The 22479-nt window shown below is 44.0% G+C and overlaps 1 protein-coding gene across 1 annotated transcript; it reads right to left on the reverse strand.

The window, feature by feature from the left end:
* Positions 1–13509: 13509 nt before the first annotated feature.
* On the reverse strand, positions 13510–14790 carry SERLADRAFT_433636 (uncharacterized protein; the record flags this gene model as incomplete). The annotated part of the gene is made up of 1 exon (XM_007313848.1): positions 13510–14790. The coding sequence occupies one exon, from the start codon at positions 14788–14790 to the stop codon at positions 13510–13512; it is 1281 nt and encodes a 426-aa protein (XP_007313910.1).
* Between the last annotated feature and the right edge of the window lie 7689 nt (positions 14791–22479).

The raw sequence follows: 22479 nt of genomic DNA on the forward strand, positions 1-22479 counted from the left end.
CACTATGGGCCCTTTACTGTCTTTTCTATTCTCACCAGATGGCTGTTTCTGGATTTCCATCTTAATCTACTTTCTTGTCATCTCTTCGCTCCTCCTACTCGTCTTCCTTGCCCCTCCATCACACCTGATATCACTGCTCTCCATTTACTTCCATTGATGTGATGACTAGAACTGTAAAGTAAATAATATGCCAACATCCATTGCCAATCCGTTGACCACCACGTGCCAATGTTAATTTCAGCAAAGCCCTGGCGGCTGGTCCATCTTCATGATGTCAATCTTCCATCATATACTCTCAAATCATTGGTCGCTCGTCTCGCCTGGCTGGAACGCGGGTGGGTAGTTTCTGAGCTGGAAAAGGTCTATCCTCTTGCATCGCTGTCATGCACCAAAGTTGATTGGTAGCATGGACAGGTGTCAAAAATGAAGCAAATATTCAAAAAGACTCGCCTTTGCGCCACACAGGCACGGAGCCACGTGGAATAGTAATCAATATTGCCTTTTTTGAACTTGTGGCTGATCAGCACCACCTTTATTAGGCAATCCAGTCGCGCTCACCTTTGTTTTTCCATTTGGTACTTTCTGCATTTTGGCAAATTTCTGCGTCGCCACTGGCTACACATTGTGCCCTCGCTTTCATCGCTCTCCCTTACTTTTTTTCTTTACTCAGCCCCACCATGGGACCATTACTCTCTTTCTTATTCTCACCTGACGGTCGCTTCTGGATCCCCATTTTAGTTCACCTCCTGGTCACCTCCACCCTCCTCCTGCTCATCTTCTTTGCTCCCCCACCATATCTGATGTCACCACTTTCTATCCGCTTCCATTGCCAATCTGTCAACCACCACGTGCCACTGCTGATATCAGCAAAGCCCCGGCAGCCGGTCCAAATTGGGCAAAAGGTCCATCTTCATGATGTTAATCTTCCATCATATACCATCAAAACATCGGTTGCTTGTCTTGCCTGGTTGGAGCGTGGGTGGGTGTAAGGACCATTTTATTATTTTCTTATCTTCGCTATGTCTTGGTTCTCGAACACTTTTCCCATTACACCTCTGGCTCTAGGGCTAGAGGTATCATTTGCCATTTTACTTCTCATAGCCCTCACAGGCTTTCTTAACCATCACTACCATTTTATATCACAGATCAGAGACTGGGTATCGCTCCCAGCCAGCCAGCACACTGGGTAGGGACTGGTAATAGGCATCTCGCCAACCAGCTTCAAGCCCCAGTAAAGCCTGGATACACTAATAAACGCTTTGTTCAGGATCGTACCTCATCATGAGGATACGGTTCCTGAACACGAGTAACAAACCTCTATTATTAGTACAAATCTCTCACCGCTGATTAATCAAGCTAAAAGTTGTACAATAGTTGTTCTCTCTTTTCTTATTGGCCAATTGATTCCTCAGACCACTTTTCGTATATTCTCCTTTCGGTCTGAGGAACGAACAGTTCACTATATAAAGCCTTACCTATTCATGTATGGCTCCTTAGTTTTCTATTACTGAATTTACCCGCTTTACTCCTCAACGAAAACCTTTGAAGGTTACCTCTCAAAGTCCTCTACCCGCTATATTTACTAGCGTCTGTCAACCTCAAGCTCATTGAACCCCTTACTCCCTGCAAGTGCAGAAGGAGACAGGTTTCGTTTTTGTTATAGTTTATTGTTGCCTCACAGTGGGTAGTTTTTGAGCTGGAGAAGGTTCATCCCCTTGCGTTGCCCATGTACATTGCCGTCCTATTCACTTGGGTACACTTATCTTTCGTCCATCGTCTTTGCTACAGCTACAGCTACCACACACTACCTGGGACTCACTTGTTCCAAATTGGAACTACTCCCCTCCCTCCCTTGTTTGACCAGGTGGTCCAGTACAACCAGTCCATTAGTAAGGTCATGGAATCGTCGGATTTGGACTAGGTGGTGGACCAGTGGCTCCAGTTTCTTTTTTTCAGCAGAACATTCATTTACAGTGCAATTATTTTTGATTTTTGAATCATTTTTATGGACACATATTTTTTTAGAATGCCTGACTGACAATAAAGGAACTGTATTGATACTGATATTTTTTTGCTTCTCTATTTACTGCATCTTCTTATGACATCACAATTTTCTTGCTCTCTTTCTGTTATTGGACTTTATTTTTATGGCTGTACAAACCTGTAACATTACTTACACAGCATTCATTGTTCTATCTCTTCCTTTTCCTTATTTTGATGATCTTATCCTGTACTACCTATGCAGGATTCGTCAGCGTACATTCCTTCCTTCATGTTCTTTCTCATTCTTTTTGCACAGCTATACTATGCATAGCCTTCCTTTCTTTTACTATATAAACCCCTGTATTCTACCTTGTAAAAAAACAATAAAGAACTCCAATCCAGACTTCTTCTCTAAATTCAAGTTCACTTCTTATTGCTACTTGTGATCTAGTCTGATCATAATACTTCCCACTGCTACCACTGTTATCTGCTGTCATCGTCACTCCACTTTTGAAATCATTATCATCCATTTTGATTAGAGTCCTGCTGAGCACTACGGTCTGTGCGTCAGGAGCCTGCTATCACTGGGAACCCCGTCACCCTGTCACCTTGCTGTTCTTAAACCTACCTTGTACTACGGTTAGCAAGGCAGTGCTTGTCTATTCTCGTCATAAAGCCTCTATCTTCTATAATTCAACTATCCCTCCTTCTTAAAACCCACACCCATACATCTCTGGGTTTTACTTTGAATGATTGTCATACATACCACCCCACAAACAACCAGACCACTCCACTGTTCTAGGAGGCAAAGCCCATACACAAGTTCCGTGGAATCTGGGAGGATTGTGTGTTAGTTTGTTTTGTGTGTGGTTTTCTAACTACAATTCTCATCATCAACATTGCCCTTATACATCACTGTCCCATTCATTTGGGTACATTTATCCTTCATCCATTGTCTTTCCTACAGCTACTGTTACGATACACAATTTTCGGACCTTTAAATTTCATTCTCCACTTTAACTTTCTTCTGTAGTTTTCACACACTGTGCCATGTGGCACTTTCTATTTTTATTCAAACTCCACTTTCTCATGCTGCACTACTTTATTCTTAGCTACAAGTCTCTCATGCAGTGGAGTTGGTCACACGGGCTGTGCCCTATGACATCATTAGCCACTGCCTTCATCAACTGTATAGTACACATGTACAAATAGTTTGTAGATGTATATAAACCCCAATAGATCAAGGAGACTCCTCAGCGAGTCCTCCTATTGTTTACCCACAACAAACTCGGTCCTATCTAAAGGGTAACCACTCCCCTCACTTCTTTATAGCTTTGTCTGAGTTGTGCGTCAGAGTATACAAACTCTAGGTTGTAACAAAAGGGATGCCTTTAAAATGTTCAGGGTAGTGCACACCCTCACCATTATGCCCATACCACTGATTATGAATTAAGTCCTTCAAGTTGAAAATCTGATGAGAAAAAAGTTTCTGCTTGTTAAATATCCTGGCCTTGAAAATGGTTAAGATTGATGTTAATATGGGAGAACAATAGTTCACCTTGATGTCAAGATCACCATCAGCAAATGCACTAGTCTCTAAAAGCCACATTACGACTTCCTTGATCTGAGCTGGCATCATATCACCAGGAATATGGTAAGCACCATTGATCATGAGACAAGCTTTGGCTACAATTTCTGCCTGGACCTAGGCAACAGCAGACCAAACCTAGTAAAAAGAGTCATTGATTAGTATGATATTATGAGAGGTGGTGACACATACATAATTGATTAATGTGTTTTTGATTTTTTCATTGCTGTTAATCTCTAGAAGCTTGGCTTGTAAATCTTCTCGGCCTTTTGAAGCATCAATAAGTCTTTTCCAGGATAATTTGGAGCAGGAGGTAGGTGGAGGGAATCCTCCTTGTGTCACAGTGTACAATCTCATGACAGCATGTCCAGTGGTAGCAAGGTCCAGAAGATGACTGGGAAATATATTAAGGGTGATCCCACACCCTTTCCCCATCTTTGGCAGTAAAGAGAGAGTTGCAGGTGTAGAAATAGAGGTAGAGGTAGAAGATATCCTGGACAAAGGCGTAGAAGACTTTCTGGACAAACTAGTCCTCTCCTGTATAACAACAGGCCTGGACTTGGGCTGCTACATAGGCTGTTAGCTTTGTGAATGTAAGAAGTATTCAGAGACATACTTGATTATCTAGAATGAGTCTATCAACATCTTAGCAGCACATAAGTCTTTTCCTCTAGGAATGATTATATCTTATTATCAGGTCTAGCACCCTCATCCTCATCATAATCACCGCTGCTTTCATCCCCACCTATGTGTGGCTTTTGAGTTAGGACCCCTTGAAAATCTTCCTCATCAGAATCATCATTGATGGCTTATTTTTTTCTAGGAGGCATTTACTTTTTTTTACCTTTTCATCACATGTCTTGGTTTCCAGACACTTTCCCCATTACACCTCTGATCTTAGGGCTAGAAGTTTCCTTTGCCATTCTACTTCTCATTGCCCTAACGGGTTTTCTTAACCATAGATACCACTTCATATTGCAGATCAGAGAATAAGGTAGTACTCCCAGCCAGCCAGCACAATGGGTAAAGACTAGTAGCTGAGATCTCGCTAACCAGCTCCAAGTCCCATCAGTGCCTGGATATATAAATAAAGGCTTGGCTCAAGATTGTACCTTATCATGAGGACACAGTTCCTGAGCACGCCTGACAAATCTATTATTAGTATATTCTCCCACCTGATTATTGATTTCTGAAGTCGTACCATAGTTACTCTTTTTTCTCATTGGTCAATTCTCTCCTCAGACCACTTTCTTTTATTCCTTTTTTAATCTGAAGAGATATACAGTTAGCTATAAGAACCCTATATATCAATGTATGATTCCTTAGCTTTTTATTACTTGAATAACCAATTCTACTCCTTATCAAAAACCTTTAAAGTCTACTCCTTCGTCCTTGACTTGCTATCTTCTCTAGCATCTATTGACCGCAAGACTTATCATACCCTTACTCCCTGCAAGTGCAGTCGGAGATAGGTTTTGTTTTGTTATAGTTTAATATTGCCTCACAGGTTTGATGGTGTAACTGGGTCAATATCATTGAAATCCTCTTCTTCTTCTTCTTCCATTAAACTAGCTGCTCTCTTTCTTGTTGCTGAGAGAGATGAGTTTATTCTTTATAAATCCAGAATACATATCTTATCTATACATTGGCTTCCAATGCCTCTTTCTGAGCTGCCTGGGTAGATTGTACCCTGGCATTTATAGCCATGAGGTGCTGGTACTCCTCAGCACTAAAAGTAACTGCACCACCTTTCCCCTTAGAGGCATTAGCTTTAGATTTACCCTTCATATTTTTTGTGCCTGCCATCAAAGTTGACCAGCCTGTAAGAGGGTAAACAGAAAATCAAGTATAACATAAAAGTGAGATTTTACCCACAGAGTTTAGGGCAGGCATTCTGGTCCAAACATGAATAACCCTTGACAATACCTCTGAGAATTGCTGAAAAATGCATACAGGAGTAGTATAGTAGTACTATAGACAGTGTATTTATGCAAAGGTCCTCATTGCTTCATTTTCCTGCCAGCCATTTCTATCAGCAGCCCATGAAACAAATTCATAATCAGTATGAAGTACTATGGATGCTCATTTACCTTCATAATGAAGGTTGAGATGAGTGATATCAGACAACCTGAAAATTGCAAAGTCCCCATGATTCAGCTCAATGACAAGGCCTGTTTCAACCATCACAAGAGCTGCCCCCCTGAATATTCCAATGGGGGGAATGGGGCAAAAATTCTGGTCCTTGCTGTCAAGGTGAGCCTTTGTCTGTACATTGATGTTGATGACTGTAACAACCACGAGTTTGTATACTCTGGCGCACAACTCAGACACAGCTATAAAAAAGTGAGGGGAGTGGTTACCCTGAAGATAGGACTGAGTTTGTTGTGGGTAAACAACAGGAGGACTTGCTGAGGAGTCTCCTTGATCTATTGGGGTATATATACTACTTGTTACGATAAACATAATTTTCGGACTTTCCCTTTATTTTTATTCTCTGCTTTAACCTTGTACTTTAGCTTTCACACATGATGCCACGCGGCACTTCCCCTTTTGTCCAAATTCCTCTTTCTTGCGCCGCTGTCATGCACCAAAGTGGATTGGTAGCATGGACAGGTGTCAATAATGAAGCGAATATTCAAAAAGACTCGCCTTTGCGCCACACAGGCACAGTGCCACATGGAATAGTAATTAATATTGCCTGTTTCGAACTTGTGGCTGATCAGCACCACCCCTATTAGGCAATCCAGTCACGCTCACCTTTGCTTTTCCATTCGGTACTTTTGGCATTTTGGCATTTTGGCAAATTTTTGTGTCGCCACTGGCTACACATTGCATTGCGCCCTCGCTTTTGTCGTTTCCCTTACTCCCCTTCCTTTGCCTAGCCCCACCACGGGCCCCTTCCTCTCCTTTTTATTCTCACCTGATGGTCGTTTCTGGATCCCCATTCTAATCCACTTTTTCGTCACCTCCACCCTCCTCCTCCTCATCTTATTTGCACCCCCACCATTTCTGATGTCACCACTTCCTATCCGCTTCCGTTGCCAATCTGTTGACTACCACGTGCCACTGCTGATATCAGCAAAGCCCCGGCGGCCGGTCCAAATAGGGCAACAAGTCCATCTTCATGACGTCGATCTGCCATCATATACTATCAAAACATCGGTCGCTCGTCTTGCCTGGTTGGAGCGTGGGTGGGTAGTTTTTGAGCTGGAGAAGGTTCATCCCCTTGCGTCGCCCATGTACATTGCCGTCCTATTCACTTGGGTACACTTATCTTTCGTCCATCGTCTTCGCTACAGCTACACCTACCACACACTGCCTGGGACTCACTTGTTCCAAATTGGAACTACTCCTCTCCCTCCCTCATTTGATCAGGTGGTCCAACACAACCAGTCCATTGGTAAGGCCATGGAACTGTCGGATTTGGACTAGGTGGTGGACCGGTGGCTCCAGTTTCTTTTTCTTTAGCAGAACATTCATTTATAGTGCGATTATTTTTGATTTTTTGAATCATTTTTATGGACATATATTTTTTAGAATGCCTGACTGACAATAAAGGAACTGTGTTGATACTGATAGTGTTTTGCCTTGCCCTTTTTTTACTGCATCTTCCCATGACATCATGATTTTCCTGCTCTCTTTTTGCTATTGGACTTTACCTTATGGCTGTACAAACCTGTGGCATTACTCACAGCATTTATTGTTCTATCCCTTTCTTTTCTTTTTTTTGACAATCTTATCCTGTACTACCTACGCAGGATTTGTCAGCATACATTCCTTCCTTCATGTTCTTTCTCATTCTTTTTGCACAGCTATACTGTGCATAGCCTACTTTTCTTTTACTATATAAACCCCTGTATTTTACCTTGTAAAAACAACAAGAACTCCATTCCAGACTTCTTCTCTAAATTCAAGTTCACTACTCTGCTGCTTGTGATCTAGTGTGGTCACAACAATTTCCACTGCTACCACTGTCAACTGCTGTCATCGTCACTTCCCACTTTTGAAGTCATTGTCATCCCTTTCGATTAGAGTCCTTCTGAGCACTACAGTTTGTGCGTCAGGAGCCTGCTATCACTGGGAACCTCGTCATATTGTTGTTCTCAAACCTACCTTGTGCTACGATTAGCAAGGTAGTGCTCGTCTATACTCGCCACAAAGCCCCTATCTTTCTATATTCCAACTATCCCTCCTCCTCAAAACCCACACCCATACATCTCAGGGTTTTACTTTGAAGGATCCTTATACATACCACCCCACAAACAACCAGAGCACCCACTGTTCTAGGAGGCAAAGCCCATAAACAAGTTCCGTGGAATCTGGGAGGATTGTGTGTTAGTTTGTTTTTGTGTGTGGTTTTTTAACAACAGTTCTCATCATCGACACCGGGACAACAAACAAATATGCTTTGTTGTTGTCTATGTAGATGACCTCCTCCTAGGAGCTTCATCCCGAAAATTCGTGGATATCACAAAAGCCAAACTTGAATCCATATTCAAAATGCGGGACCTTGGAGAAGCAAAATACATCCTTGGAATAGAAATCCAACGTGATCGTTCAAACAAAACAATATCCCTATTGCAACGCCAATACATTGACACAGTCCTGGAGCGTACTGGAATGAAGAACTGCAAACCAGTATGGACACCAATGGCCCATGGATCAAAACTCCTTGCAAATGCTCCAGGGGAAGATATTGTGCAACACGAGATGCATATTAAAGGGCGTCAAGTGTCATACCTCTCAATTGTAGGCTCCCTCATGTATGCCATGCTCGGAACCCGCCCAGACATTGCCTACGTCATTGGAATACTAAGCAGGCATAGCTCAGCTCCAAGGAGCCATCACTGGGAAGCTGCAAAATGTGTCCTCCGATATCTGAAAGCAACCAGGGACATGGAACTAGGATATGGTGGCACAGATGTCTCCATGGACATGGATTTCTATGGATATTCAGATGCAGATTGGTCTGGAGACCCAGACACGTCTCGATCAACATCAGGGTTTGTCTTTATCACCATCCGAGGAGCAATCTCCTGGACAAGCAAAAGACAAAGCATGGTAGCTTTATCCTCCACGGAGTCAGAGTACATTGGATTGAGCAATGCTGGACAACACCTTGCATGGCTTTGGACATTTTTTGAAGAAATTGGACATGCTCAAAATGGACCTACAACATTGCACTGTGACAATCAAGCAGCTATCATTCTTACACGAGATCCACAGTTCCGTGCTCGCACAAAACACATTCAATGGAAATATCATTTTATCCAAGATGACTTAGTATCAAAGGGAGAGGCAGTAATCAGATACGTTCCTACAGGAGATATGGTTGCAGACATTCTCACTAAACCCCTCACTCATGAAAAACACTGGAAATTCTCTAAAGCTATGGGACTACAGTTGCACTTGAGTGGGAGTGACAAAACCGGATAAACCCGGTCTCTGCCGAAGCAGCCATTGTTCTCCATGGAGCATAGCCACCACTCCATGGAGTAACCATTGTTCTCCTAGGAGCACAATTGTACTCCTAGGAGTCATTATTGTCACGACTTGAGCCAGAGCGCTAGTTTTTTTTTTCATTTTATTTATATCTAATCACGTGACAAACACAAGACAAGAACACAAGTTCAGTAGTTAGTAGTTAGTCACGTGATAAAGCCTAGACCATAACGTAAAAACATCAGTCAGCGCCTCATGGTTGACCTTCAGAAAACATATATATACCAGCACTCATGTACATACTTTCTTCAGTTGTTGATTACTTCTTAATCTAGTACTTGACACTACTTGTTGATCTTTGAGACTTGTCCCTCCATTAACTCGGTATAGGGGATAGGAATCTTACACAATCAACAACTGTAACAAGTACCGTCCATGAACGTAACAGCAGCTATCCTAACCATCATCATCATCCTTATCATCATTATCCTCACCTTACTCAAACTCTTTTACAAACCTCGCACTCAACCCATCATCCCACTAAACAATATTCCTACTTGCCCCGACACTATTGTATCATTTTTCCCAGCAAATGTCTCCTCCCAAGACTCCTTCGTCACCATCCCCCTTTAGCTACAATTATATCAATATAATTCCTTTGGTGTGGAACCATAGGAATTTTCTCGTTTTTACTTAGTTTCAATTTTGCTTTCCTCTGACCAGGCCGCGCACTTGCGTCCGCCAGTCAGGAGAAGAACCGAGAGCTTAATAAGCCGGTTATAACTGGACAACCGTTCGGACCCAGTCTTATCACGATAGCTTTTACATAAAATTCATAAAAATACAAAAATAGTTACAGTACCTACACAGTCAGTGGTGAATGGAAGAGGATCACCTTGACTCAAAGAGAAAAAAGATAGACTACCGAGATCTTAGAAAGAGGTGTATAGATCCAGCTTATCACTGGGGAACTCCTTTCTATGCTCAGTAGATAATTTTATATCTGGATAGGAGAACAACACGTTTATTCCAGAGATTACGTTTTCAGAGAACAATTCCCTCTACCAGAAATCACACTGATCAGAAACCCCTCCCCCATAATCAAATCCGAAACTCCCCCACCACCACAACTCGAATTCAGAAATGTCCAATCTAGAATATCGAGATTGGCCAGAGCCATCCAACAGCACGGACAGCGCATTTACTCGGGAAATGATGGACTCATTGCCCAGAATAGACACTCCTCCACCGAAAGAAGTATCATTAGAAGCATTCGTAAAACAAGAAGTAGAAAAAGCGATCAGAGAAACACAAATGCTATATCAATCCCAGCTAGACGAGGCATTCGAAGAAGTGAGCGTCTTAGAAAGAAGACTAAAAACGAAAACAGCGCCACCTCCAGAAAAGGTGGAAAGAAGTAGGACAGCCTTAGAGAAGCCAGAGAACTTCTCAGGAGACAAGAAGAAGTACCGGGCCTTTAGAGAGTCCCTACTTTTACATTTTGAAGATGACGCTGTCTATTTTAAAGACGACAGAAAAAAGATAAGCTCCGTGCTGTCTTTTATGAAAGATGGAGAAGCCGCGGCCTTTCGGACCGACTGGCTAGAAAACAGAGTTGACGCCCAACAACTAGGGCTCAACATTACACATACATACAGAAGTTGGCCGTACTTTGCCGACAAGATGGAAGAAACGTTCAAGGACAGTTTTGAAAAAGAGACTGCCAAGAACAAAATATTGACCCTGAAACAGGGCAATGAAACCGCCCAAGCCTTTTTTGAAAGGTTTGAAGAAAAGAAAAGATGGGCGGGGTACACAAACAGAATGAACAAAGAATTCTTAGTTTCATTACTGAGAAGAAACATGAACAAACCACTAGTAGACAGGGTGATCTACGGTGGACACATTCCTAGAGACTATCAGGAATGGAAAAGAGAACTCATTGGACTATATTTGGAGAGAAAGAGAAAAGGAAAAGAAAGGTTCCGAGATTGGAAAAAGAACCAATTTGGAACAAAAGAAAGAAGGAGACAAGAAGAGAGATGGAACCGGTTATACTTATACCGGTAACGGAGAGAAAATGGAGATAGACAAAGCAAAGTTCCATACGGAAGGACAATGCTACCGATGCGGAGAAAAAGGACATAGAAGCTTCGAGTGCAAAGATGCACAAAAAAAGAAGCCACAATTCAATGTCCGCGAATTCTTAGAGAAGATGACGAAAGAGGAAAGAGAAAAAATCCTAGAGGGTTTTTAAAGAGGCCAGCGGTACCGCATCAACCGACTGTGCCTAAAAAAGATGTTTCGAACCGATTTCTTCCTTTGACTGTAGAAACATGTAACCCTGAATTGTTAAGCTGCTGCTTTAGCGCAGATGACAATAAAATTATTAACACACAGACAAAAAAGGAAATCAGAAACAAAAGAGATGCAAACACAAGAGCGGCGCAGAGTGATAAGACATCCGCAGTTTTGACGGCGGGCAAATCACTAAAAAGCGCAGCATTGACGACGGATGTTAAGATTCCTACACCCGATGCAGTGAACTCTACGGAGGAAAACGCAGCAGAGACTGTAGAAGAGAGGTCAGGAACCCCTCTAAAAAACCTAGAAAGAAAAGAAGTTTGGACCCCAGAGTGGGTAGTGGACAGGCTAAGAGACCAAAAGGAAGAAAGATCCATTGGGATTCTAAGCGCCTGGACACACAAAAAGAGAACTAGAGAAGTAACCCGGGAAACGATAAAAGAAATCAACCGGTTACCAAAAGTAGAAGCTATACAAGCAATCATAGAAATTGCCTCCCCTAAAAAGTACATTAGGGGCACCCAAGGCAATCAAATGAACGTAAAATGTAAGCTTACTACACTAGATACTCTCCAAACAGAAATAGTCGAAGCATTATTGGATAGTGGATGCACGGGGAGTTGCATCGACTCCCAATTTGTAAAAGACAAAAAATATGAGACAAAAAGGATACCTAGACCTATTCCAGTCTATAACGCAGATGGAACTCTTAACAGAAACAGAGCCATCAGTGAATTTGTAATGCTACTCATGGAAATCGACAGTCACGTCGAAAAGATACATCTAGCCGTAACCAATCTGGGTAACGGAAAAATGTTTCTAGGACATGAATGGCTAAGCAAACACAATCCAAAGATAGATTGGAAAGAGTCAAAGTTAACCTTCGAAAGATGTCCCGAAGAATGTAACCTGAGAATCCAAATCTCTGACCCAGAGGAAGATCCGGAAATATTCTTCGAAGAACTTGAAGCGGAAGAGAGAATGATACAGGTGAATCTCCAGAACTTCGAAGATGCCACGATCGACGATCAATATTACCATATTAGAGCTCAAGGCACAATGGCACAGAAGCTGGCTGAAGCCGCAGGCAAAGATCGAAAAGAAGGAGGATTTGAAAAGATAGTACCAAAACACCTTCATCAATACAAAGACGTATTTGATAAAAAGGAGTTTGATACATTACCTGAAAGAAAACAATGGGATCACGCAATCGAACTAGTACCAGGGGATCACTCCCTAGATTGCAAGATCTACCCATTAACGAAAGGAGAACAAGAAGAACTAGATGCATTCTTAAAATAAAACCTAGAATCGGGACGGATAAGACCATCAAAATCCCCATTCGCATTACCCTTCTTCTTCATAAAAAAGAAAGATGGAAAGCTAAGACCAGTTCAAGATTATAGGAAGTTAAATGATATCACTATCAAAAACAGATATCCACTTCCACTGATCGGAGAACTAGTGGACAAGTTGAGTGGAGCTAAATACTTCACAAAACTAGATGTAAGATGGGGATATAACAATATCCAAATAAAAGAAGGAGATGAACCGAAAGCAGCGTTTAGAACAAATTGGGGGTTATTCGAACTGTTAGTCATGTTGTTCGGACTGACAAACTCCCCTGCCACGTTCCAAACAATGATGAACACGCTTTTTAGAGAGTTGATAGACGAAGGATTAGTTATCATATATCTGGATGATATCATGATATTCACAAAAGATATAGAAATGCACAGAGCAACGACGTGATGTTACGCACAAAGTGCTTAACAAAGTCTGAGGGTTCGTCGAGTTTGTTCAAAGAGACTTATCCGAAGACAAGTTCGAGGATGTAATTCTGAATAGAGGGATTCCAACGGTTGTTGGTCTTCTTCCGTATGGAAGTCTGATCTTGGAAGTTCTAGCTTTGTAAGCGTGAACTGCGTAGAATCGTATTGGAGAATACTACTACTGTTACAAGCGTATTTATAGAGAAGTAAGTCGGCGATAGGAGTTACGTCCTATCTAGGGTAGGTCTGTCCGTTGAGGACTGAGTACTATACAAAGTAATAGAAATGCGAGAGGAGCGGAAGTGTATGTGAGGGATGTGAGTCATCGGTCCGATGGTATAACCGATGAGTAAAGAGAAATGAGTAGTCCGTAATATAGATAGACAAATCATAACATTACCCCCTTACTTGCTTCGAATTTCACCGAAATTTGGTACCCTCGCCATCCATGTTGTAGCTGTCGTCGTAGCTGACATCTCCATGTAATCCCTCCATCAGAATCCTATCTTCGTTTTCCCTACGAATAGGGCACCAATTGAAACTATGCCCTGGTGCGCGTCTATTGCAGTCGGGGCAGTAGTAAGCTTCGCAATAATATGTACGATGATCACTCCAACCGCAGTTTTGACAGTAAGGAGCGTTGTCGCGAACACCTTGGTGGTACTTTCGTTGGGTATTGGACGAGGTGTCGGATTTGGGAGTGGGGGGATCGTCATCTCCCAGGTTGTACGTTCCCGCGTACAATTGGTCGATCATGTCGGCGTCATCTACGTTGATTGGATTGGAAGGGGAGCCGGTCTCAGGCCTGCGCGTTACGCCAGGCGGACTGTCTTTCGGACTCTTTGACGTACAAGATCGCCGATTTGATGGAGTTCTGACGGCGGGGATCTGGAGTATCACTTCTTGTCGGCCTAGCCGGGCTCCTCGTCGTTTCGTCAGGCGACGGGTTTGGGCGTTTGGTACCGGTCGAGGCGGAGGTGACTGCGGTGGTAGTGGTTCTGGGTTCGACCCAGTGGAACGGGGACTGGAGGGGTTCGACCCTTGTGAGGTCGGGCTGGTTGGGACGGTGGGAATGTATTTTTCCGCTAACTGGGTGGGCGGAGGTTGTGGGGAAGCGGTGGGGTAGGTGAGCTCCGGGGTAACACTGATCTGATCTGGGTGTAATGGGGACCGGCGGGACAAACCGGGTGGAGGAGTACTCGTATAGCCGTCTCGCTCTATCCGTGTGCGCGCTTCAGTTAGCAAGATCTTCCCGCCTAATTCCAAATATGCCTTTGCCGCGTCCGTCTGCCCACTCAAGGAGTTCATCCTCAAGCGTCGTTCCAAAGATTCCAAAACTAACTTTTCCATCCGGAGTGCCCGACAGATACTCGAGTCCTGATTGTTGTGCCGCGAATGCTCGTTTTCCAACAAATGTAGTGAGTCTATGGCTTTCAGGAGTTCGTCAGCCACGAGGTCTATGTTAAGGAAGGTGTATAGGGAAGAAAGAGCGTGGTACGCATCGGGATAGTGTTTTTCTGTTTCACGAAATAGATAGACGTGGGCGTTTTTGGCTGACATTAATTCTATGGCGTCAGAGACGTCAGCCTGGTTGTGTCGTTGCCCTCGGGCAAAGGACACTCGTTCGTCGGCTAGCATGTTGGCTTCGCCGGGTACAGAGTAGGTGGTGATGGGGAAGCCGGTAGAGTGAGAAGTAGACATGTTGTGTGTTTTGAGAGACAGAGGATTGGTGGTGGTGGGGGTGGTTGTCTCTTCAACGCAGTTTGTGGTCTCTCTTATAGGCTTCCAGTATCTCCGCAGCATTGGTCAGGTGTTCTTCTGGTTCCCATGAGTTTTCGGAATGAGGGTAATGGCGCCATTTGATCAGGTAACGGCGTCCGCGTTTCCAGGGTTTGTGTCTAAGAATACTTTCTACTTCATATTCTTCTTCTTCGTTGATAAGGTCAGGTGGTGGTCGGATAAAGTTCGGTCCGTTGTCGATGATGAGAACTGTTGTTAGAAAACCACACACAAAACAAACTAACACACAATCCTCCCAGATTCCACGGAACTTGTTTATGGGCTTTGCCTCCTAGAACAGTGGAGTGGTCTGGTTGTTCGTGGGGTGGTACGTATAAAGATCCTTCAAAGTAAAACCCAGTGGTGTATGAGTGTGGGTTTTGAGGAGGAGGGATAGTTGAATTTATAGAAAGATAGGGGCTTTGTGGCGAGTATAGACGAGCACTACCTTGCTAATCGTAGCACAAGGTAGGTTTGAGAACAACGAGGATGACGAGGTGACGAGGTTCCCAGTGATAGCAGGCTCCTGACGCACAAACTGTAGTGCTCAGAAGGACTCTAATCGAAGGGGATGACAATCACTTTCAAAAAGTGACGAGTGACGATGACAGCAGTTAACAGTGGTAGAAGTGGGAAGTGTTGTGACCACACTGGATCACAAGTAGCAGAGTAGTGAACTTGAGATTAGAGAAGAAGTCTGGAATCGAGTTCTTGTTGTTTTTTTACAAGGTAAAATACAGGGGTTTATATAGTAAAAGAGAAGTAGGCTATGCACAGTATAGCTGTGCAAAAAGAATGAGAAAGAATATGAAGGAAGGAATGTACGCTGACGAATCCTGCGTAGGTAGTACAGGATAAGATTGTCAAAAAAAAGAAAAGAAAGGGATAGAACAATAAATGCTGTGAGTAATATCACAGGTTTGTACAGCCATAAAGTAAAGTCCAATAGCAAAAAGAGAGCAGGAAAATCATGATGTCATGGGAAGATGCAGTAAAAAAAGAGCAAGGCAAAACACTATCAGTATCAACACAGTTCCTTTATTGTCAGTCAGGCATTCTAAAAAAATATGTGTCCATAAAAATGATTCAAAAATCAAAAATAATCGCACTGTAAATGAATGTTCTGCTGAAAAAAAGAAACTGGAGCCACCGGTCCACCACCTAGTCCAAATCTGACAGTTCCATGGCCTTACCAATGGACTGGTTGTGTTGGACCACCTGATCAAACGAGGGAGGGAGAGGAGTAGTTCCAATTTGGAACAAGTGAGTCCCAGGCAGCGTGTAGCTGTAGCGAAGACGATGGACAAATGATAAGTGTACCCAAGTGAATGGGACAGCGATGAACATGGGCGACGCAAGGGGATGAACCTTCTCCAGCTCAAAAACTACCCACCCACGCTCCAACCAGGCAAGACGAGCGACCGATGTTTTGATAGTATATGATGGCAGATCGACGTCATGAAGATGGACCTGTTGCCCTATTTGGACCGGCCGCCGGGGCTTTGCTGATATCAGCAGTGGCACGTGGTAGTCAACGGATCGGCGACGGAAGCAGATAGGAAGTGGTGACATCAGAAATGGTGGGGGTGCAAAGAAGATGAGGAGGAGGAGGGTGGAGGTGACGAGGAGGTGAACTAAAATGGGGACCCAGAAACGACCGTCGGGTGAGAATAAAAAGGAGAGGAAGGGGCCCATGGTGGGGCTAGGCAAAGGAAGGGGAGTAAGGGAAACGACAAAAGCGAGGGCGCAATGCAATGTGTAGCCAGTGGCGACGCGAAAATTTGCCGAAATGCCGAAATGCGGAAAGTACCGGATGGAAAAGCAAAGGTGAGCGTGACTGGATTGCCTAATAGAGGTGGTGCTGATCAGCCACAAGTTCAAAAAGGGCAATATTAATTACTATTCCACGTGGCACTGTGCCTGTGTGGCGCAAAGGCGAGTCTTTTTGAATATTTGCTTCGTTATTGACACCTGTCCATGCTACCAATCAACTTTGGTGCATGACACCGTGAGTGTCGGTTTCGGTATACGGGGTTAATAGGGATGCGTGGAAAACGTTGTGTATCCTCCAATGGGGAGGTAACGATAATCGGTAGTTTACCGGAGAGATCTTTTCTTGGATGCGGAAAGGTCCGATGCGTTTCATGTTGAACTTCTTGTATTCGGTGGCTTTTTCCCGCAGGTTGGTGTTTTCTAACCACACCTTTTGTCCTTCTGAGAATCTGGTGAACTTTCCGTTCGTTCGTTTCATCATCTTGCTTCTCGCTAGTTCGTGTGCTTTTAGAGCGTTCTCTCTTGCCCTAAGTAGTTCGGATAGTCATTTTTCTACTGACGGGATGTTTGTGGATCGGTGTTTAGTCAGGATTCCTCGGGGTTCGTATCCCATGAGGAGGTAGAATGGCGATTGGTTATTCGTGGAGTGTGGCCGTTGGTTGTGGCAGAATTCGGCCGTCGTAAGGTACTTTGCCCAACTGTGTGGTTGATTCTGGCAAAAGATGCGGAGGTAGATCTCTAGTTCTTGATTGGATCGTTCTGTTTGTCCGTCAGTCTGTGGATGGTATGCCGTGGAGAGTGCGGTTTCGATGTTTAGGAGTTTGTGGAGTTCTTTTGATACTTCAGAGGCAAATTGTGGGCCTCTGTCGGATATGATTTTGTCGTGTAGTCCAAACCGTTTGAAGACAGAGTCATGGAAGATTCGTGCAGTTTCGAGTGCGTCAATGGTTTTGTGGCAAGGTGAGAGGATTACCCCCTTACTAAGTCCTTGGTCTACCACGACCATTATACTGTCATACCCTATAGACTCGGGTAAGTCTGTAATGAAATCCACCGAGAGATACTTCATCGGTTCACTGGTCTTCGGTGTTTGATTCGGGATCAACGGTACTGTGGTCGGATGCGTGTTTACTTTGGCTTGCTGGCAAGTTGCGCATCCTTTCACGTATTCCTCTACCTGTTTCATCATTCCTGGCCACCAATAGGACTTCTTTATTAGTTGATAGGTTTTTAGTCTTCCTGGGTGTCCTGCAGTTAGCGAGTCGTGGTGATTTTTGATGATCGTTCTCTGTTCTTCTGCAGTGTCGATCAGTAGTTTGTTCTGATAGAAGAACTGTCCTTCCGCTTTGTGCCAATCTTCCTTTTTTGTTCTTCCAGGGTAGTTGTCGTTGGTGAGCATTGCTTGCTCTATTGTGTCTTTTATTGTTCTTGTGTGATACAGAAATGCCGACACTGGTATCATTGGGGTGTCGTCGTCGTCGTCGTCGTCCGTGTTATCAATGTACAAGTCGGGTCGTCTCGAGAGTGCGTCAGGTACCACCATGTAGGTTCCAGGTACGTGCTCTAATGTGTAATTGTATTGTGACAGTTCTAGCTGCCACCTTCGTTGTCGTGGTGTGAGTTTTCTGGCCTCCTGCCAGTACGTCAGGTTCTTGTGATCCGTTAGGATTTGGATCGTGTGTGGGCTTCCTAAAAGCAGGTGTTTCCACTCCTTCAGAGCTCTTATTACCGCTAAAAGTTCCTTGTCGTAGATCTGGTAGTTTTTCTCTGCGGGGGATAGGGTTTTCGAGAAAAATGTGCACGGGTGCCATTGTCCTTGATCATCTGGTTGCATTAACACAGCTCCGGTGGCGTGTTTGCTCGCGTCCGCTGCTATCTTCGACAGTTTCGAGGAATCGGGGATTTGGGTTACAGGGGATTCGAGGAATCTTTGTTTCAATAGTTTGAAAGCGTCATCTTCGATTTTCGTCCAGTTCCACTTTTTGTCTTTTTCTAGCAAGGCGTTTAGGGGTCGGGCTAGGTCAGAGTAATGGCCTATAAACTTTTTGTAGAAGTTTCCGTAACCTAAGAACTTCCGTACGCCTTTGGTGTCTTTTGGGGTTGGCCAATCGCGTATTCCTGCGAGTTTGGCTGGGTCCATGGATACCTGGTTGTGGGAAACAATCATTCCCAAGTATTCGATGGTCTCCGTCTCAAAGGTACATTTTTCAAGTTTCAGGAATAAATCGTTTTCTCGTAGCCTTTGTAGAACTAGTTTTGTCCGGATGCGGAGTCTTTCAACCTGGGTGTCAAAGATGAGGATGTCGTCCATGTATATGATCATCCAGCCTTCATCAATATAGTCTTTGAATTTGTCATTCATCAGCCTTTGGAATGTTGCCGGGGAATTGCACATGCCGAAAAACATGACCGTTGGTTCGAATACTCCCTTGCTGGTTTTGAAGGCAGCTTTCCATTTGTCTCCTTCTTTTATCCTTACGTTGTTGTATCCCCAACGTAGATCCAGTTTAGTAAAGATGGTGGCTCCTTTCAATCTTTCGATGAGGTCGGGTATCAGGGGTAGTGGATATGGGTCTTTTACGGTGTATGTGTTTAGTTTTCTGTAATCTTGGCATGGTCGGAGTGATCCGTCCTTCTTGCCAATGAAGAAGAAGGGGGACACCTGTGGCGACTTGCTTGGCCTGATGTATCCCTTTCTGTAGTTGTCCGTCAAGAATTCCGTTAACGCTTCATCTTCTTTTGGTGCCAGTGGGTACAATTTGCAATCTGTTGGTACAAATTCCGGTTTCATGTTGATTACATGATCATATTCCCGTTGCTTGGGGAGTCTTTCCAATTTCTTCTTGTCAAAGACGTCTGAATAGCCCTTATATTCATCTGGGAGGATATGTTTTTCTTTTCTTTCTCCGTGTATTTGCGCGTGTTCCATTGCCGAGTTGACTTTTAACCGGATCGTGGTTCGAGGATAGGGTGTGCGGTCGGATACGTATCTGTGAATGGTTTCGTACTCGTCCTCGTCTACTGTGGTTGTCCTGATTTTTGTTTCCGTGGTAGTTTGGTTTGTCCTGATTGAGTGTTTGTCTGAGTACGGTAATTCTTTGTCTTTCCAGTTAATGACCGGGTTGACTTTTCGCAACCAGGGGAAGCCTAGCAATACGTCTTCTCCGTCCAGTCCGGTTAATAGAAACTTCGTAAACCTGTTTTGTCCTCCTGCGTCTATTCTCTGATAGGTGCAATGCGTAATTTTTCCGTTTTTGTTCGTGGTTCCGTCAACTTTTTTACATGTTATAGGGATCGGGAGTTTTTGGAGGGGGAGTCGGTTTTTAATGGCGAATTTTGTGTCCATGAAGTCGTCCGTAGCTCCTGAATCTATCAGGGCTTTGGTTCCGATGGTTTTCTGTTTTAACGAGCAATCGATTCGTAAAGAGTTGCCATTGATCGTTGCTATTGTTACAGTTGCCATTTTCGACGGTACTAACATCGGGGTAGTCCGTCGTTTCAAAAACCCTCGTCTTCTAATTCTTTCATCGCCTCAGCTCTTTGGTCTTCTCCCAACTCCCTCCACATCCTCATGATGTTTTGGACCTTGTCTTCTTCTACCACTGTCTTGACGTCGTCTTCAGTTTCGGTTTGACGTACCTTTCTTTCGGGAGTCTTTCCTTTGTTCCTACAATTTCTCCCGATGTGTCCTTTTTCGTTGCATATGAAGCACCTTCCTTCCTTCCTCCTGGTTTCTTCTTCATCTTTGGTCAGCCTTTTCACGCTGGTGGATGGTCCACTTTTGCGATTTTTGTCGTACTGTCTTTCTTTGTTTCTGGTCCCCCACGTTCCTTCCGAGATGGTGTTTGCACTGATCCAGTTGGCATCTAGGTTGGCCACCGTGTTCATCCAGTCTTCAATGGTGACCAGTTCCTTTCCGGTGAGTGCTCCGCGGAGGAGGGGGGGTCGGATCGCTTTTTGATAAACCATGATCATGGCTTCGTTGTTGATGCCGCTTTTCCCGGCATCTAGCATAAACCTCGAGTTGAATGCCACTGCATTTTCTCCTGGTTCCATCCTCATTTTCATCAAGGCGGCCGAAGCTGTTCCTTTGACATTTGCTGTTCTGAAACTGGCTGTGAACATTTTCATAAAATCTGCCCATGTGGGGTAGGCGTTCTTGTCTTTGTATTTGGTCATCTTGGCTTCACTCCATGAGGCGGCGGTTCCGTCCTTCATGTAGCTGAGAGCCACGTACACCTTTTTCTTGTCCGAGGTATAAATGGTGTCGTTGATGTCAAAGTGTAAGTCAGTGGATGATATCCATCTTTGGGCCTTGTCTGGGGTCCCATCAAAGTCGTCAATTTTCCCAATCATAGTGGGTTTGGGTGTCGTAGCGTTTGACATGGTGTGGGTAGGTGGGGTAGGAGATGGGTTGGGTGCGGTGGGGAGTATCTGTGGTGTGGGAAGGGGTATTGGTTCACCTTCCGCTGTGTATTCTTCGAAGTCGTCTTCGTTGTAGATGTTTTCTGTGGTTACTGGAGGATCGTGTTGTGTTCTAGGGATTAGTTGTGGATGACTTTCCGCGTAGAACTGTAGCCAACGTGTTCTGGCTTCGTAGAATGCGTCTGCCTGTTCTCTGGTGTGGAGTCGGGTGACGTCTGGTTGAGGGAAGGGGGGTGGTGCTGCTATCCTTCCTTGTCTGGACGATGTTGGGGGTGTTGCTGTCTGTGTCTGTAAATCGTCTGAGCTTCTTCCTGCTCTCTGAGATCTGGTTCTTGGTTGTTGCGATGTATTGTCGGCTTTTTCTTCCCAAACCTAAATAGGTGGGACTTCTGGTATGGAATACGATTCTTTTGTTACGCACAAAGTGCTTAACAAAGTCTGAGGGTTCGTCGAGTTTGTTCAAAGAGACTTATCCGAAGACAAGTTCGAGGATGTAATTCTGAATAGAGGGATTCCAACGGTTGTTGGTCTTCTTCCGTATGGAAGTCTGATCTTGGAAGTTCTAGCTTTGTAAGCGTGAACTGCGTAGAATCGTATTGGAGAATACTACTACTGTTACAAGCGTATTTATAGAGAAGTAAGTCGGCGATAGGAATTACGTCCTATCTGTTAGTTTTGGTGATTCTGCACCTTTGTGCTACCTATATATTTTCATTCCTTTCTCTATCTATTCTTCTATCATTCACTATTGATTGTGTTCTCTATTATTTCGCCTTTGTGGCTGCTTTGTTTACCTTTGTTTACAAAACTTCGGACAGTATTGCAGAGTCCAATGCTTCCTATTCTCTAGTTACTCACATTGGACTCTAGGTACTGTATACCTGTCATACTCTCTAATAATAAAGTTACTCACATTGGACTCTAGTTCCAGTCCCTGATTGCTCTCAGCAAGTGGCTAGACACTTCCTTCAAGCTTTGTTCTTAATAGGTTATGAGCCCTGTGCTCTAGCCATCTTCCTGACCTCATATCTCACCATCCAAGCGTCCTACTGCTTATCCATCGTAACCATTGTCTTCTGGGACTCTTATTATCTCATCAATCACCTCAGATTACTCTGATCTCATCTTGATCTCCAACAACAACTCCTTGTTGCAAGTTACCCCCATTTCGGACGCTTTTTTGGTCTTATCTGCACCATATCTCGCCCAATCCTTATCTGATCGTCCTGTAACTTCTACCATCGTCTTCTACGGCCTAAATAACCCTAGGAGACCTGTCAGAGCGGTTGAATTTGAGCTGGATCTTTCTGTGAGCCTTCATCATCATTTGATCACCTTTTGGCCCCCTATTCCATATCTCCACATCCTGTGCTCGGATCTTGGCCCTATTTGAGCCATCTACTACCCTATACT

This window comes from Serpula lacrymans, assembly GCF_000218685.1.
Source record: "Serpula lacrymans var. lacrymans S7.9 unplaced genomic scaffold SERLAscaffold_2, whole genome shotgun sequence".
Lineage (NCBI taxonomy): Eukaryota > Fungi > Basidiomycota > Agaricomycetes > Boletales > Serpulaceae > Serpula > Serpula lacrymans.